A 15,567-nucleotide genomic window follows, 5' to 3' on the forward strand; every position below is an offset into this window, starting at 1 on the left:
ACTATTAATTCGGGACAGGGAATACTTCTGATCACATCATGGTGCCATTTGAAATTAAATTATCAGCAAGCTGAAGATATTTTCGGTTGGGTTGGAAATCACTGTATGTAGTGCTGGTAGAAAGTGCAGAGAGAAAATCTCTGTTGCATAAGTGTGATTTTGAGGCTGACACGTTTTGGAAGAGGACTTCAGTGCTTTGACCACAGGCAAAACCTCAGCTCCTTCTACGAGTGCTTGAGTTTTGAATGCTGGCAAGGGGGTTGGTAGGGAGAGATTATACCTCTACAGTCACCAGCAGGATTTTCCTTGTTTATCTCTTTGTACCAAAGCAATCCAATTATCAGCTAAGAAAGCATTTGGTCTTACTAACTTAGTTCTGGTAGCTGAAATTATACATTATGGTGCACCTTGGTGTGCTTCTGATTATTTAACCTGAAGATGATTCCCCTTGTAGAAAGAGTTGCATTGTCGCAAAGGAGTCTACATGCTGTGACTGCTATATGTAAAGAATGGTGAATAAACTGCCCTTTTTTACTGTCCCTGTGATCATGTGAGGGCCTCTGTCCAGTCTGTTTTGCTGCGGAGTGACCCCCTAACCAGAAGAGATTCTCAGTGCAAGGGGGTGCATGGGGCAGATTGGAGAAATAACATCTCTTTTTTGCAGTATGTTACATGAACTGTGGAAAAACCTCTCAGTTTTGTCACAATTAGTGCATTTTCTAATAATTTAAAAGCTTGAATTACTTACATGTGGAGCTAAAATAGCTCTAAGTGCACTTTTATTGCCTGGCCCTGCAGCTGCCATTTACAGGTTAACAGCCCTAATGCTTCTAAATAATAGCAGAAGGAGTATATGCAGTACAATATTAGAAAATGATATATGTCTTGTTATTTGGACACAAGTAGAGCACTAAAAGCCCTGTTCTATTTTCTACAGGATATTTTTTTTCTGAAATCTCTGGTTTTAAAATATCTTCCAGTGGACTAGTTAACACTGAGAGGCCTTGAATGTGTAAAAATGCTGTTATATAAATCATACGATTAAGGAAATTAAACTTACATTTGAAGTAGATGGCTATACATACATTTTGGTCTATCTTAACATCCAGAGTTGGTTTCTAGGTTATTATGGGACAAGAATATTATTCTTGCTTTTTCTCTTGCATCCTGCCTTTTTGATGTATTTAAGAAATTAAAGTTGGGAAATAATGCACTGCAGGAGAAAGCTCTGATTGAGATATTCTGCATGTGGGAAAACAGGAGAGGTGCTAAAAGTACCAGTGTATATTTTTTATTTTTATTATTTAAAAAATAAATAAATGTTAGGCCCCTCAATTTACTTATGTTCAAGAATGCCAGAGTACTTCACTGGCAATAATCTCCCTTTTCTAGATAAGGAAAATGAGGCACAGGGGCGAAGTGGCTTGTTTCAGCTCACACAGCTGGCAGGAGAGATGCCAGATCTCTCCACCCACATCCCTCAGTGCTGGCCTTCATCCTGCCTGCATTGCAGCCTTGTGGTTGCCCCCTGACAGCACAGGGGCTGCAGGGTAGAGGCTTTTGCCCCTCTGGAACCAGTGCTCAGTGGCTGATCTGCTTTATAGACAAAAAAAAAAAACACAGCCTGAACTTTCAGCAAGTGCTGGCTATTGCTTAATATATTCACAGAGATTCACTGATCTTCCCTCTATGCACCTATTTTAAACTTCATAACCACCTTTTCAAATGCAGAGCTTGTTTCATACTTCTGGCTGGTTGGAAAATGTGCTGCTTTTAGATTTTAACTAGCCCCATAAAGTTAATGAATAATCAAACCCCAAAAGGTTTAAATCAAAACCTTTCCTTATAAAAAGCTGTGTGGTGCCCCAGCAGGTGTGTCTCATGCACTTACCTTCTGTCAGATGGCACCTGTACCAGATTCTCCCTCCTGTGCTGCAGTAAGCCTTCTCCTCTTGGTAAGTGGCTTTTGTCTACTCTAAAGCACCAAAGCAATGGCTGCAGTAGCTCTTTTTCAGAGAAAGGTCCATGTCTTCCACCAGTAATAATTTTGGATTCTATGCTGAACTTAGTCAAAGCCTGCCCTTACCGGATTTTAGTTTAAGGAAACAAAAAACCTTCCCACCAGACTTATTTATATATTTCTATTTATATACGTACATTTTTATTTTTAACTTTTTATAGAAATGAAACAGCATCCTGAAGCTATAGTGCTGGGCTTTGAAGAAATCTTGTCTAGTTGCCTACTCTTTTGGCTTGCTATGTTTGACTCCTGGAATTGTTTTACAGGTCTCTGAATCAGTAGTGGGACTTGCTTTTTTTCACTATTCCTAATACAAAATCATGTCTTAAACTGAGGAATTAGCACTGCAGCTGTGCTGACCAAAACTAAGCCTAGCACTGTGGTATGTGGCTTTTTCTTTTATTTCCCCTTGCACAATGCTGTGTGTACTGAGATGATGCACTGATCTTTCTTCTCTGCACTATAATTCCCAAAGTATTCTAGCCTTTTCTATTTCCTCCAGCAAAACTTTAATCATGATGTATTTTGCGTTGCTGTTAGCCATTAGATGCATAATTGTCCTTCCTTAAATCATATTAAATTATCCAGCTGATTACCTGCTTCAGTAGATTGTCTAGATCATCTTGCACGTTGCTTACCACGAACAGTATCAGCCGAGCGTCCCATCTTCCTGCAGCCCTGACAGAAGGCACTGACAATTTCTTCCAGACCAGCACATTGCAGCTTCTTCAGATTGCCAGTCATTTATTTAAACTCAATATTTTTATGACTCCCCTTCATTTTTTTATTCTCGCTCTTGAAGTCATATATTTTTAATGATTGCACAGTTAAACCAATAAAATTTACATCCTCGTTGGCAGTGCATAGCTTCCAGAGGATGCTGTGCCAGGCAGGTGGTTGGTGTGCAGGGACCAAGCTGATCGGAGGTAGCAAAGCAGTTTCCACCATCTTGTGACCTTTCAAATGCTTTGTCTGCTCTCTTGCCTAATATTACTGACCCGGCAGTTGAGAAACAGTATCCTGGACAGTTCATACAACAATTAAACAGAATTTAAGTTTACTGAGCCTCAGGGCATATCCCGTTTGACGCTGATTTCTGTGATCTTGTGCTGTTTGTTATGGGTAGAGCCTGTGAGCGTGAATGCATGCAACATTCGTCATAAAGACGTCAGAGTTCCCAGCAGTGGAAAGCCCGCAGTGGATTTAGTGTAATTCCCTTGCTCTCAGACTTCTGCCCCCCACTCCTCAGCTTTGGGCAGAAGCTCTGTGGTGGCCAGGGCATTGTTTGGTCTCTGATCGGGTGAGCATTTCCAAAGGCCAGCCATTAAAGCACAACCCTCACCTGCCACCACTGGGCTCCATTCCTGCATTCGTTTCCCCTGTGGTCCATCTCCAGGGCTAAGGCAATTTCAGTGGGGAAATGGACTTCTGTGTGCAAAGGGATTGTTCTGAAACAAAGGGATGGTAAGAACCTGTGTAAAGTTTCTCCCCTGGATGAACAATGGCACACCAAGAGCTGTGTGCATCTTCCAGTCCTGTACAGGAGGTAATGGGCTGAATTAAGACATCATATTCATACCTTAAGTGAAGGAAGATAAAATAAATCCCAAGGGGCAGAGCCCACGCAGTGACTATTTTATTTACGCTATCTGTGTTGCACTGAGTAGAGCAGATTGGGATTCTCTGCTCTGCCTTGCACTTCAGAACTGGGGCTGGTCCCAAGCAGTGCAGCAGCACAGAGATAAGCTACCCAAATTCATGTCTGGGGTAAGCAGGACTGCCTGTGCTGATCACAGTCAAGCTGCACCAGCTCATACTAAACATGAGGCTTGTTTCTGGGTTGTGTTTTTTTTGTCTTTCCCAGTAATTTCCACTGCTTTCTGAAGCAGCGTTGCTCAGGAATCTTCTTCAAACTTATTTTCTCTTCCTCCCTTGCACTAACCAGTATTGTAAAAACAATTCCTTCCTCCTGCAGACATGGTCTGTACGGTTAGCACACCCTGAGAGCCAGGCTGTCTGGCAGCCCTGTAGTTTGCCTTGTGCTGACCATGGCAAGCCCCAGTCAAACCTAACCACAAATGTAAACTCCAGCTTTCTGATAGTGCTGACGGGGGCTTCAGGATTTGTCCCGCTCTACATTGCCATAAACAGCAGTCATCAGAGCGCTCAGCAGCATTCTCCGTCCCAGCTCCTGGTGGATGAGGATGCCTGTAGATCCCCCTGCCTGGGATCCTGAATGCTGGGCTTCCTTCACTCCTTGGCCCTGCACTCACCAGGGCTGTCACGGCCTCAGGCTCCCGCTCAGCAGTCTCTGAACCCTTCTGCTGGGAAAAGCTTGTGGCTCCTTTGTCATGATGGACTTGCACTCTACGTTCTTGCCTTGGGACTTGCAGGTAATACAAACCGCCTAAGAAAACAATTATTTTTGTATCATACAGGGCTTGATAACTTCTGTTTTATAACCTTTTTTTTTTTTTTAAATAATATGGGTGGGAGAACTTGAAGCTTTAATCCCTTATTCTGCTAAACCATCGCTTTATTTATGTGTATGTGAAAGTTTTATTGCGGTTCTGAGAGTAATCCTAAGGAAATGGACAGGCCAGGAGGAGGTTCTTGCCAAATCCTGGGTAGGGCAGCAGGGCCACGGGGTAGCTACGGAGTCGATTTGCGGTGCAGTCCTAGACCTTCAGACCCTGCAGGTGGGAACACCTGTGGCTGCTACACCCGAAAAAGCAGGATGTGACCTGGGAAGTGAAGCACTTGCTGTGCTCTGGCTGGATGGTGTAAGCTGGCTGTGGCTTAAGAACAGCAGACTTTTTCTCTTCTGGGTTAACTATAGAAGTTGTTTTTTCTTTACTTGGAGGCTACTTGAAATTTTAGCTACTGTTCTGTTCTATCCTAACATATTTATGGTCAGGAATACCATAGGAAAGTCTTGTTCGTGTTTGCAAGGTGGTATAAAATTTAACAGAGAACAGATTGAGACAATCTACCGTGCCCCAGATGCTATATAAATACAATCACAAAAGCTGTTACAAGGATGTAATGTACAAAGACATTCCTTTTTTCCAGTTATTAATGGAAATGTTTAGTCTTATGTCCTTGCTTTTGTAAGCCACAGATGTTACACCCTCTGTATAAAGCACACTTTCTTTCTTAAGGCAGCATCTCTAACTCCTCCACAGATGAAAAAGCTGAAGAATACTCCAGGAAGAAAAAAAAATCAGATAGCTGCAATGACATCAGTGCTCAAGTTAAGTCATTGTCAGCTACAGCAACCACTCTCACCACTTCCTTTCCTGAACTCAAATAAACTTCTGCAAAGGGCAATAGGATATTTGTCTGAACTGCAGCTGCAGAGATCTGTCATGAAGTCTGCACTGGGACCAGTCTGAGCTCTCTGCACAGAACTCGAGCTGGCTGGTTTGAATTCAGCAGCTTCATTCCATAATAGTTTTAACCACAAGGAAGACTGAGGTACTCAGTCTTGGTGCTCGAGTTTTGCTCAAATCTTTCTGCTTGCAGGCACAGCTCTCCTACAGGAGGGAAGTAATTGTAAGGAAATGTTCCAGCACTGACAAACTAGCACTCAGCTCCTGTCCTGTGTGCAGGATGGATGCTGCAAACCTTTCAGCAAAATCAAGGAGAGCTAGGCCTGCACAGGGATACTTGTACGGCACTAGTGCTGATCCTTTTGGTGGGTCTGTGGTTTGTGTTTGCTCTGGAGGGGCATTCCTCAGCTCCCTTGGTTTTTAGCCTGTGCTGGGAAGCGGTGGATTTGGTTCTTGTTGTGAGGAACAGTTTTCAGGATATGGAGCAGTCTCACAAATGGATTGCATGTGTTCACTGGATCTGTGTGCTTGGAGATATGCTCTAGAAATAGCATTATAGATCCTTCTTGGTGAAGACCATGTAATATTTTCAGTACTGAGTAAAATAATTTCGTTTTCTAAGAGTTCCTATGTTTTAGAAAATAGCAGTGCTGCTGGTTGCGTGGCCTCACATGAAAACCTTTGCTTGCTTGTTTGGGGCAGCCTGCCTTTAACAGCACCAAGCATCTTCAGCTGCAGCCAGTATCACCACTGTTAGGGACTTCTGTGTGGGGACTCCAGTGAAATCCCTTAACGCGTGAGATGAAGGTTATTTCAGTGTTTACTGTTTATGGTGGATGTGCTTGGTGAAAAGAGAGAGCCCGTGTTCATCTCAGTGTTGGGAACACTCTATTTATAAGTTTAATTTCTTGCTGAAGGTCTGTGTGCCCAGCTGTACAGGAACCACTCCTTAGCACAAGTAGCTCAGTTTCCTCTTTTTGCATGGTGTATGTATTAAGTCAATTTTGTGCATATTCTAGTGGTATTAAATTCATCTCTTTGCAACAGGAAAAGTCATCCGTAATCTAAAAATACTTCAGTAGTTTTCTTCTGTTATTTTAGTAGATAAGGTTGTTTCCTATCAGCAAGAATTCAAGAAGTAGCCTAGCTTAGAGTAGATCGCCCTTATAAATTATATTCTCCTAGGAGGAGAAGAAAATCAGAAATCATAAAAGAGCTTTAGCTAGGGAAAAGGCTAATAATGTCACTAACCTCATGATTTCAAGTATGGAGATTATCTTAAAATATGAAATTCATTATGTTTAACATTCATGGCAGTGCTGGACTGTTTAATGAGAAGCAACATAATTGATTGATTTCCGTAATGGGCCATACTGAAAAATATTTGGGGAATAATTGGCTATTGGCTATCTAAATAATTTTGTTAAGCATGGTTTTGCATGTGATTCAAGAGAAAGAACTGTTCTTAACCTGGAAGACTTAAAAAAAATAAAAATAAAAAATAGCTGGTATTGTAAGTACATGTATCATCAAGGAAAGTAAAAGCAGACGTCCTGATGTTGGCAGCTGTCTGAAAATGTCAAACTTTAAATCAGGAGCAGGAATGCCTCTCCACGATCAGAGCAAGTGTTAGTTGTTTGAAGTGTTATTTTAATTCAAAAATTCCATTGCATGTTTTCTTGGTGATTTCGGTTACAGCATTTAGCGGTGTGCAGTCCCTGTTTATGAGCAGGGTGTCTGTGCAATGAGCCAACAGGAGAAGAGCCCCAGCCCCATGGGCACGGTGGTGTCCTATGCTGGGGGTGTTGGTCCCACGGGGTCGGTGCCTGTGCTGTGAGCAGCCTACCCGACGTGCTCACCTGTGTGTCTCCCAACAAGGAGATGATTTGGTGGCACTTGGGGTGAACTTGCGTAAATGGATGCCCTTGGGAGAAGGAGCTTTGTTTGAGTGATGCTCTGTTCTGGATCCTCGCTTCTGGCAAAGAAAGGATCAAGTCTAAAAAAGGCACTTAAGAGTCCCCGTACCAATTTCTGCTCTAACCCGTGGGTTAGAGCTACCATTAGCACATCCAGTGGGTCCCCATGTCAGGGTTCAGCTATTGCCCACGTCTGTCCATGAAACTACTCCTAAATTTGGGTACTTCTAAATCGGTCCTCAGTCTGTGAAACTAGCGTTCAAACCGCATGGAGGGCATAAGCCTGGAGACATCAAACCAGTGCCTAAGAGTTGCACTTACCTAGATTCAGTGTGCCAGGTGCTGTGCACAGAGCAGGAAACTTTTCCTGTGGTCCAGAGCAAATAAAAGTGCATGCCCAGAAGGCAGGGGGACTGTAGGAAGGCTAATGGACTTCAGGAGAGCTTTTTAGTACCCATTAAGCTGCCCTATAGGCGTTGGTTTGCCATTTGATTTTAATGAATAATGCTGTAGTAGTCATGAGTGAAAGAAAGGCTCTATCCAGCGATGAGGATGCTCTGGCACCTTGTTCCTGTTCCTGCTGAAGCTACTGCTCACAGATTGAAGGAGATGGATTCTTTCACAAAATTATATTGAAACTTGCCTCTGCTAGATGGGACCCTCACCACCTTAACTTCAAAAAGTTATATGCTTCAAGATTAATAGTCCTATTTAATGATGAATTTTGGAGATGTTATGCTAGTTCCATCTGTAATGCAGTGGTTTTGATGTGTTATCTTTAACTCTTTCACTGAATTCAATGTTTTATATTTCTGCCAAAGTTATCTCAAAATGAATTCTGTGAATACCTGTGGCAAATTCCTTGAACGCTCTTGAAGGCCAGCTAACATCTGGAGAGCCACTAGAAAAAGGTAGAAAAATGCTGTTTGAAACCTCTCTGAATAATTTCAGGCATTGTACCAGTAGTCTCGAATGTATTCCCATTAAGGCTGGCTTCGTTATTGGCACTGTGTACCCCTATCATCCCAGTCTACAGGGGATATTCACAGGGAACATAAAAGGATTTCTGCAAAACGATATTTCTAAAGGAAATTCTTTGCGTAGCAGCCCCTCGTACTCGCAGATGCTGTTTTTAATGCAGCCATATTCAGCCCTGGCCTTGTGATTGTACTGAAGTAAAATGTTCGGGCTGAATTGTTTTGCCTTTGAAATAGTCCACAACCAAAAACCCTCGGGGAAAAATGAGTGTATAATTTTCTCACTATTTCAAACCTCATAAGCACCAAGAAAAATAACATGATTCATTATTTTGGAGTGTGTTGATTAACTAGCAATTAAAGCTTTATAGTATTTGCTTTCTGAGACAACAAAGGCCAGTTTAATGCCTTTACTTTAGTTTCAGCTCATTGGACTGTCTTCATACCTGGTGTAGATAGATAAACTCTCTGAAAGCATATGAAGTACCTGCATGCAGCTGAACATGGCCCACTTAGCTCAGAAATGTGATGGGTGTTCACGGAAGGAACTTTCATTCATTCACAGCATCTGGTTCCATTACATTCAGCCCAATCAAGCTCTGAAATTGAAATTAAATGACTTTCGATGGTAGTAATGTAAGAACTGGGGGAAGGGAAATATCTGCATGGCAGAAGAGGCTCTAAGTGAGGACAAGCCATGTGAAATGCCTTGAAATTGTTTCACAGAAATGACTGGATGCACCAGAAGATTAACTTGGAGCTATCTCATGTGTCCAGAGTGCATTTCACCTCCACTTTAGGGTCTGGATTGTCTCTCTAGTGCTGGCAGTGCTGTAGTATAACCCCTCCCTGCCCAGGCTGTTAGGTCAGCTCAAGGCTTCCTGATGGGTGACGTGCTAATGCCCTCCCCTGCAGCACGGCTGCTGCTCCCCCAGCAGTGCTGCTGCCACCCCACATCCACGGAGCCATCCCAGCACTGCTCCTGGCTCTTGTTGTGGCAGTGCTCTCGTGCTTGGTCCCAGTGAGCTAGGAGATCCATGCACTGGGATGGGGCAGGATTCCTGGGCTAGTAGGAAGAGTTCCTGCCTGTGGCAGGGCATTGGAATTAGATGATCCCTAAAGTCCCTTCCAACCCGAACCAGCCTGTGATTCTGTATCTGCCAGGGGCAGAGCTCGCCCCGGCTTGCTGCACCAGGGATTCAGGCAGCACAGGAGCTGTGCTGGGGGGAGAGGCTGGGTGGCAAAACAAGAGCCAGCAGGAGGAGGAAGAGTAGAAAAGAAGAGTAGATAGAGGGCGTTATGCAGAACCAGAATAAAATCAGCAAAATCTGGAAACTGGCCTTGACTTCCAGCAGCTCAACCAGCTCTGCACTGCAGCACGAGCAGGGGAAGGTGGTGTTTGTGTGCGGCTGTTGGGAAACACCAGCTGGAAGAACAGGGTGTTGCAGTGTTGCTTTCTACTTTGAGGTCCCTGGTAGCCTCTGTGCTTGATGAGAAGTTTAGTGCAGCTTGTAAGTCCCTATATTTATTTTTGCTGCCATTACCTCAGTTGTCTTTCATTGTGCAGCCATAATTTTCCAATTAACAGCATGCAGTAAGGTAAGATATATACCACAGGTGCATTCTATATACACATTAACCATATAGTATAATATAATGTGTAATGAATTAGATAATGTATTTTGTTATCATAGAATCATAGAATGGGTTGGGTTGGAAGGGACCTTAACAATAAAACGTATACATATTGTGTAACGTATACAATACGTATGTGCATAATATTCATATTGAAATATTGGGGTTTGGAGGGCCAAAGATGTTGAAGTCTGCCTAGGCAGCTGACCATTAAAGGTGTCAGTGCTCTGGCATGTTTGCAGCAAAGCTGTTGACCAGCACAGGGCAGCTTTCTGAGTCATGGAAAGAGCAGCTCTGCGCAGACATACCTGAGCCAAGCTCATACACAAGATAACTGCTGGGAAATGCGGGCAGACAGTTTCCCAGGCTGAGCTGCTAGGCCCACGTGAGGCTTGGACTTTGCTTAGGGGAACGGGGATATGCTGAAGGTTATGGAAACACCATGCAGCTTGTAGACACAGCTGCTGTTTCTGCACTGCAGAAGTTACCAGAGCTCTGGGTGACATCTCCAGGTCACTTCTCCCATCAGTAGAGTGCTAACATCCTCCCATGTCCAAGAGCGTGTTGTCACAGTGCCAGCAGTAGGATCACTGATGAGAATACAGCAGCAAGTCCTGGGCCCAAAGAGTTTGCTTGGGGTGTCCCAAAAGGAAACTGAGAGGTTCTGCCCTTCCACCTGTGTTTGCTGGGCACCAAGCACCAGCTCCAGGCCTGATTTACAGCCTGCTGTGATGGAGAGAATCGACCCCCAGTGTCAGCACATTCCTGCTGTTGTGGCCAAGCTCTTGGCAAGCCACTGGCACCAGAGCAAGCTTCAAACGAACACCTTGCTTGCTTTCTGCTGGCACAACAGGAAAAACGGAGGGTAAAAACACAGAAGCACTAATAACAGAAGCACAGGACTAGCTAACTACCACCTCCCACCTCTTCGTGACTCTTCCAGGCTCGGCTCAGGGACAAAATGAGGCCTTTATTCACCAAGATCCCAGGAAAGAGCAGGATTTCCAGCAGCCACACAGGTATTGGTGGGGCTCAAGGCCCTGGCCACCCACAGCTGTGTGACACGGGTGTCCCCACCTGGAAGGGGGCCAGGCGGGAGGACGGCTTGCTGCAGCCCCCCGGGCAGCTCTGTGCTAGTGAAAGGGAGCACAGCTGGGGTCTGCTCCCCCAGCTGGTACTGGGCCTGTCACACAGAGCAAGTGCTTCGTTCCCACTCTCTCAATTCCTCATTGCCTCTAATGATAAACTGCATTTCCACAGCAGTTTCCCTGGTCCTGAAGCAAGCTGCATGCAGCTGTTGTGTTTCCTGTTTATGCTCAGTCCCCGAATTAGTCACCTCCACAGATTTTATCGGAACAGTTTCACTCTTGCTTTTGAGCAAGATGGTTTTTGTGCTTGTAAGGGAAGGATTTAAAAGAACATGAATCCATCTAGGCTCGTGTGTAGCAGCCTCAGCTGGCTGGTGCTGTGCAGCTGTCGAACAGGCAGGCTCCTGCTCCCTCCTGCCCACAGTAAGGGCTGGGGGGCTCACCTCAAACCCTGATACACCTTTTCCTCCTGTCTTCTTGAAGCAAAATACCCACGTATGCTGCCCTCTAGCCAAGTCAGGATTTAAACAGTTCATTTAATTGCCAAACTTTCAATTAAATAAATGAAGAAAAGATTTCAAGACAGGAGAGGATGGCAGTATTTCCATGAGGTGTTGAATTTCTCACTTTGATACAGGTGTGTTACTGTTTTCCTATTTATTTTTTTTCTTCTTTTCCCTGAGTGCATTAGGACATAGCATTTATTTTTCTAGGTTAGTGGGTAAGATCCCATGCAAATTTTTCCTGAAAACATGCCTGCTTTCCTTGTCCAGGAACAGCCTCCCTTTTCATGTCTATATTTAGCCATCTCATAAACATGGACAGTTCCTAAAAAACAACGTCTTTCCCTTTATGCAGCCAAGTCTGCCAGAAACAAGTCCAGAGAAAGCAGTTTCATTTACCACACTGTTTCTCTAGCCTTACTATTTTTGGAGGTGTTTTCAATGGCAAATGCACAGAAAGCAGAAGCCATTTCAGTTCCAGGCATTAAAATCAAGTTCCCCCACATTAGCTGAAGAATGAATTTTACAACACATCACTCTTACTGTCTTACCTGAAATGAATGATTTAACTGATGACTATAATTTAAATCAAAATACTGCAGGCTTAGCTTAGGGGAAAAAAAGGGGAGGGGGGCTTAAATGAGAAACAAATATAGATTGGAACCCTGAATTTTGTTTTCTGATGCTGATTTTCAAAATAATGACTGTATTTCCTCCTGCTGTGCATACTCCACAACACCAGTCCCCCAAGGCAGGTGTCACCCTGCTAGTCCTGACACGGCTCCGCTTCCCTTGGTTGGGGAGGTGATGGGCACCTTGCCAAGGGAGACTTCTGGATGAATGCAGTCCACCTCCTCTGGTGCGTAATTAAGCAGGCCTTTTCCCACATGAATAAATACATGCATGGTTATGAAAAAAAAAAAAAAAAAGAAAAGAAAAAAAAAAAGAAAAACAGCACAGAGAAGAGATCAGCTAATAAGACCAAGCATGAGTGGGAAGACAGCAAGTGCTCTGTGTATAAATACCTGCTACTCAGAAAAAGAGTGGGGCAAAGCATGCTGCTCTGCAGGGCTTTCTCATTAGGAAGGACTTCCCATGGAGGGGAAGGCTGCCTTCCTCCTGACTTGAGGAAGAAAGCTGTCGTCTCACAGTACATCAGCACCTTCCAGGATCTGCACAGCAGATGCGTCCCAGACCTGTCCTTGCCAGACCGCCCCGAATCTCACTTCGCCGCCAACAGAGACCTTTGTTGGGCTGCCCACCACTTCACCAGCATATTTGTGTTCCTTGTTCCAAAATACGCTGCTGTGAGTGGCAGTCATTGCCTAGGCCTCCCCCCTACAAGACACAGAGAAACTCAAGAGCGCTTCTGCGTCCTGTTCCTGTGCAATGTTGGGTGCTGAGAACCAACCCGAGCCGTGTTGCACAGTGAGATGTGCGCAACAGCATTGTCCTAACTTCTATGGCTATTTATTTGCAGGTTTCAACAAATAGTATGTGAGCAAACAGATGTGTAACTCATCTGTCATACCGTATTTATCCTGGATCAGAGGCTGTTTTGCACGAAAGCTGTGTGAAGTGAAGCCTGTGAGGCTGCATGTGGCTGCCTGAAGCCAGAGGTTCCCAGGGCAGGGCAGCGCTCTTGGCTGCCAGGCTGCAGCATGAGGTGCCAGAAGCGTCGTGGTGAGAGTGAGAGTAAGGTGCGTGTGAAAGGCCCCAGTCACATCTGCTTTTTCTTGTTCCAGCTGCATTTTCTCGTGATGTAGCAGGGAGCCACTTTGGCTTTTACGGAGTCCCAACCTGTGGGATGGTTTTTCTTCACGTGTACGTTTGGTGATTTGTAGAGAGCACGAAGATTTCATTAATCACAGAAATGTTTATACAAGATGAGAGGCTCTTTTAGTCTGTGTGTCTGTGTCTGACAGATGAGGCTGAACTTCCCTGAATGCCAGGATAGCCACAAGAGGAGCCTGCAGTCATCGGGTTGGTGGTTGGAGCCGAGCTCTGTGACGGGTGTCACAGCACCTCTCAGCCAGAGCAGATCCCCTTCAGCAAGGCAGCAGGGAGTTCTGGTGCATCTGCAGGCAGTCTGTTAGATATGGGTAGTTAGTGCTGACTTGGTAGCCTTAGCAGTAACAGATTATTATGCACAGATATACACTAGCCCATCCATCTGTTAATTATCTTCCCTGCTCCCTGATCCACTTAAAAGGTGGAATATTTTTCTCAGCTGTACATGTCATGTATTTATGCTGGAAGCAAATGGGTGATACAGATTCAGTGCTTACTTTGTTTAGAAGAAAAGAATGGTTTTCTTTTGTCTTAAGTGTGTTTTCATTTTAATGTAACATAGGTTGAATTGTGAATAGGCTTTCAGAAAGCAAAAACAAGGCTTTGTTTGGAGTCTGCAGGCTTTGGCTGGAAAATGCAAATCTCTTTCTTTCTTTGTTCCTGAGCAAGAATAAAATGCCAGGGTTATGTGGAATCAGTTACAGAGTTGTCCCAGTTGGTTGTTGCAGAGCAATTAGCTTGGTATCTGGAGGCCAGATCTTCTCATGTGCCCAAGCACTTGAACTTGCAGCTTCACTCGGAAGGTGCCATTCCAGTTGTGCTGTTCACTGACTCTTGACATGCAGAAGTACTGAATGATAAAAAATATTTCAATAATAACTTGGGTGTGATGGGCAGGGAACGGAAAAGTACTAAAACCCATTTTTGCCCAGTGTGGAATTTAATTGTAGTCCCCAGTACCACCCTAACACAAAGGGAAGAAGAAGAGAAGCAGGAGCTAGTTGGGACAGGGAGCCAGGGAAGAGAGGCACTTGGGATCATTTAGCACAGCTGAATCCCTGCTTGATAAAAAGAAGGGCAATCTGTTAAAATACTTATGCTGCGGGAGTCGTTATCCCTTTGCTAATCTGGGTGTCAGGCTGCCTGGGGCCTGGTGGGGTGAAAAGGAATACAGAAGCCCCACACTTACCTGGAACAAGCCACACATGGCATGCAGGGCCGGAGCAGAGCGGTGCAGCTGCCCCACACTTTCCAGCATTGCGAGGAAATGCTGTCCAGTGGTCCTGCCAGCACTGCTTGTTGTGCTGGCACCTGGTTTTGGGGGGTATGGCAGGCAGTATGGATTTCCTCTTCCACGCTGAAGGTCCTTATATTGCAGTAAAGAAACAAATAAGAAGAAAAACTTAAAAAATAGAACTTGTGAATCTCTGTGTAACTTCAAATGCACCCCAATCAAAAGTGCCTCTGGGCATGCTGAGCTATGAAGAATAGCATTAAAAGGGTAAGTAAGCTAGACCATGGCTTGTAAAGAAAGTTCATCGGTAGCACAGACCCTTTGTAATTTCAGATATGAAGTCTCTTCTGGGAGAACAGTAACTAAGGATCCCAAAAGATATAGCATGACTTTCAAAGACTATGTTTATAAAAAAAAAAAAAAAATGGGTAAAGGATAAAAAAACACAGAAACAAACCAAGCTGTATGCCTCATCCTTTCTGTGTAACCCAGAGGTGATTAGAGACTTCCTGTGAAGAAGCAAGCCGTTATATGTAGATAGTAGAAAAGATGTGAATAACCACATCTTAGAAGAAACATTTGAGGTTTTTCTAAAAAAAAAAAAAAAAAAAAAAAAAAAGGCTGGTAAGGACAAATCTGCCAGAGAGGTAAATGTAAAGAAAAAATTAAAGAAAACCTGTAATCATTCCCTAGAAATGAGATCCCTGCTGTAACAATTAATTCATAAAGCTGCCAAAGACTTTCAGGCCTGTGGGAGTCAGCCTGGCATACATGATTAATGCTAACTGCAGGTGTGTGGCTGCATTTCCGAATAACCAGCCGTAGGGGAGGCATCAGAAATTACTTAACCCTGCCCAAGTGGGCTTTGTCAAGAGACCCCCTACGAACAGATAACAAGAGGAAAATTGTAATTTTACAGCAATTCAACAGGTAATGTCGAACGCCTCTTGGGGCGCTTTCTGCTTCAGCAGAGGAAAGGCATTAGATATGATGGAAGGGCACTCTCCATGTCACAGATCTGAAGGGATTCAAAGTCCCTCAGTGTGGCTTCTTGGTTGTCCTGGGCAGCTT

The 15,567-nt window shown here is 44.2% G+C and overlaps 1 protein-coding gene and 1 long non-coding RNA gene across 5 annotated transcripts in view; one reads left to right on the top strand and one right to left on the bottom strand.

Moving 5' to 3' along the window:
- Positions 1-15,567, top strand: part of LOC137861127 (glypican-5-like) — a 418,126-nt gene that overhangs the window by 349,250 nt on the left and 53,309 nt on the right. Inside the window, exon 9 of one of the 4 annotated variants that reach the window (XM_068692224.1) lies at positions 1,873-1,955. The exons of the other annotated variants lie outside the window; for them this stretch is intronic. Within the exon in view, the coding sequence (XP_068548325.1) occupies positions 1,873-1,955 (83 nt within the window). The remainder of the gene's footprint in view (positions 1-1,872; positions 1,956-15,567) is intronic. 4 annotated transcript variants of the gene reach the window in all.
- On the bottom strand, positions 7,636-15,151 carry LOC137861130 (uncharacterized). The gene is made up of 3 exons (XR_011099402.1): positions 14,954-15,151; positions 14,452-14,628; positions 7,636-14,112 (listed from the first exon to the last, which is right to left on the bottom strand). It is a non-coding gene; the product is annotated as an uncharacterized lncRNA (long non-coding RNA).

Source organism: Anas acuta, chromosome 9 (genome assembly GCF_963932015.1).
Source record: "Anas acuta chromosome 9, bAnaAcu1.1, whole genome shotgun sequence".
NCBI classification, from domain to species: domain Eukaryota; kingdom Metazoa; phylum Chordata; class Aves; order Anseriformes; family Anatidae; genus Anas; species Anas acuta.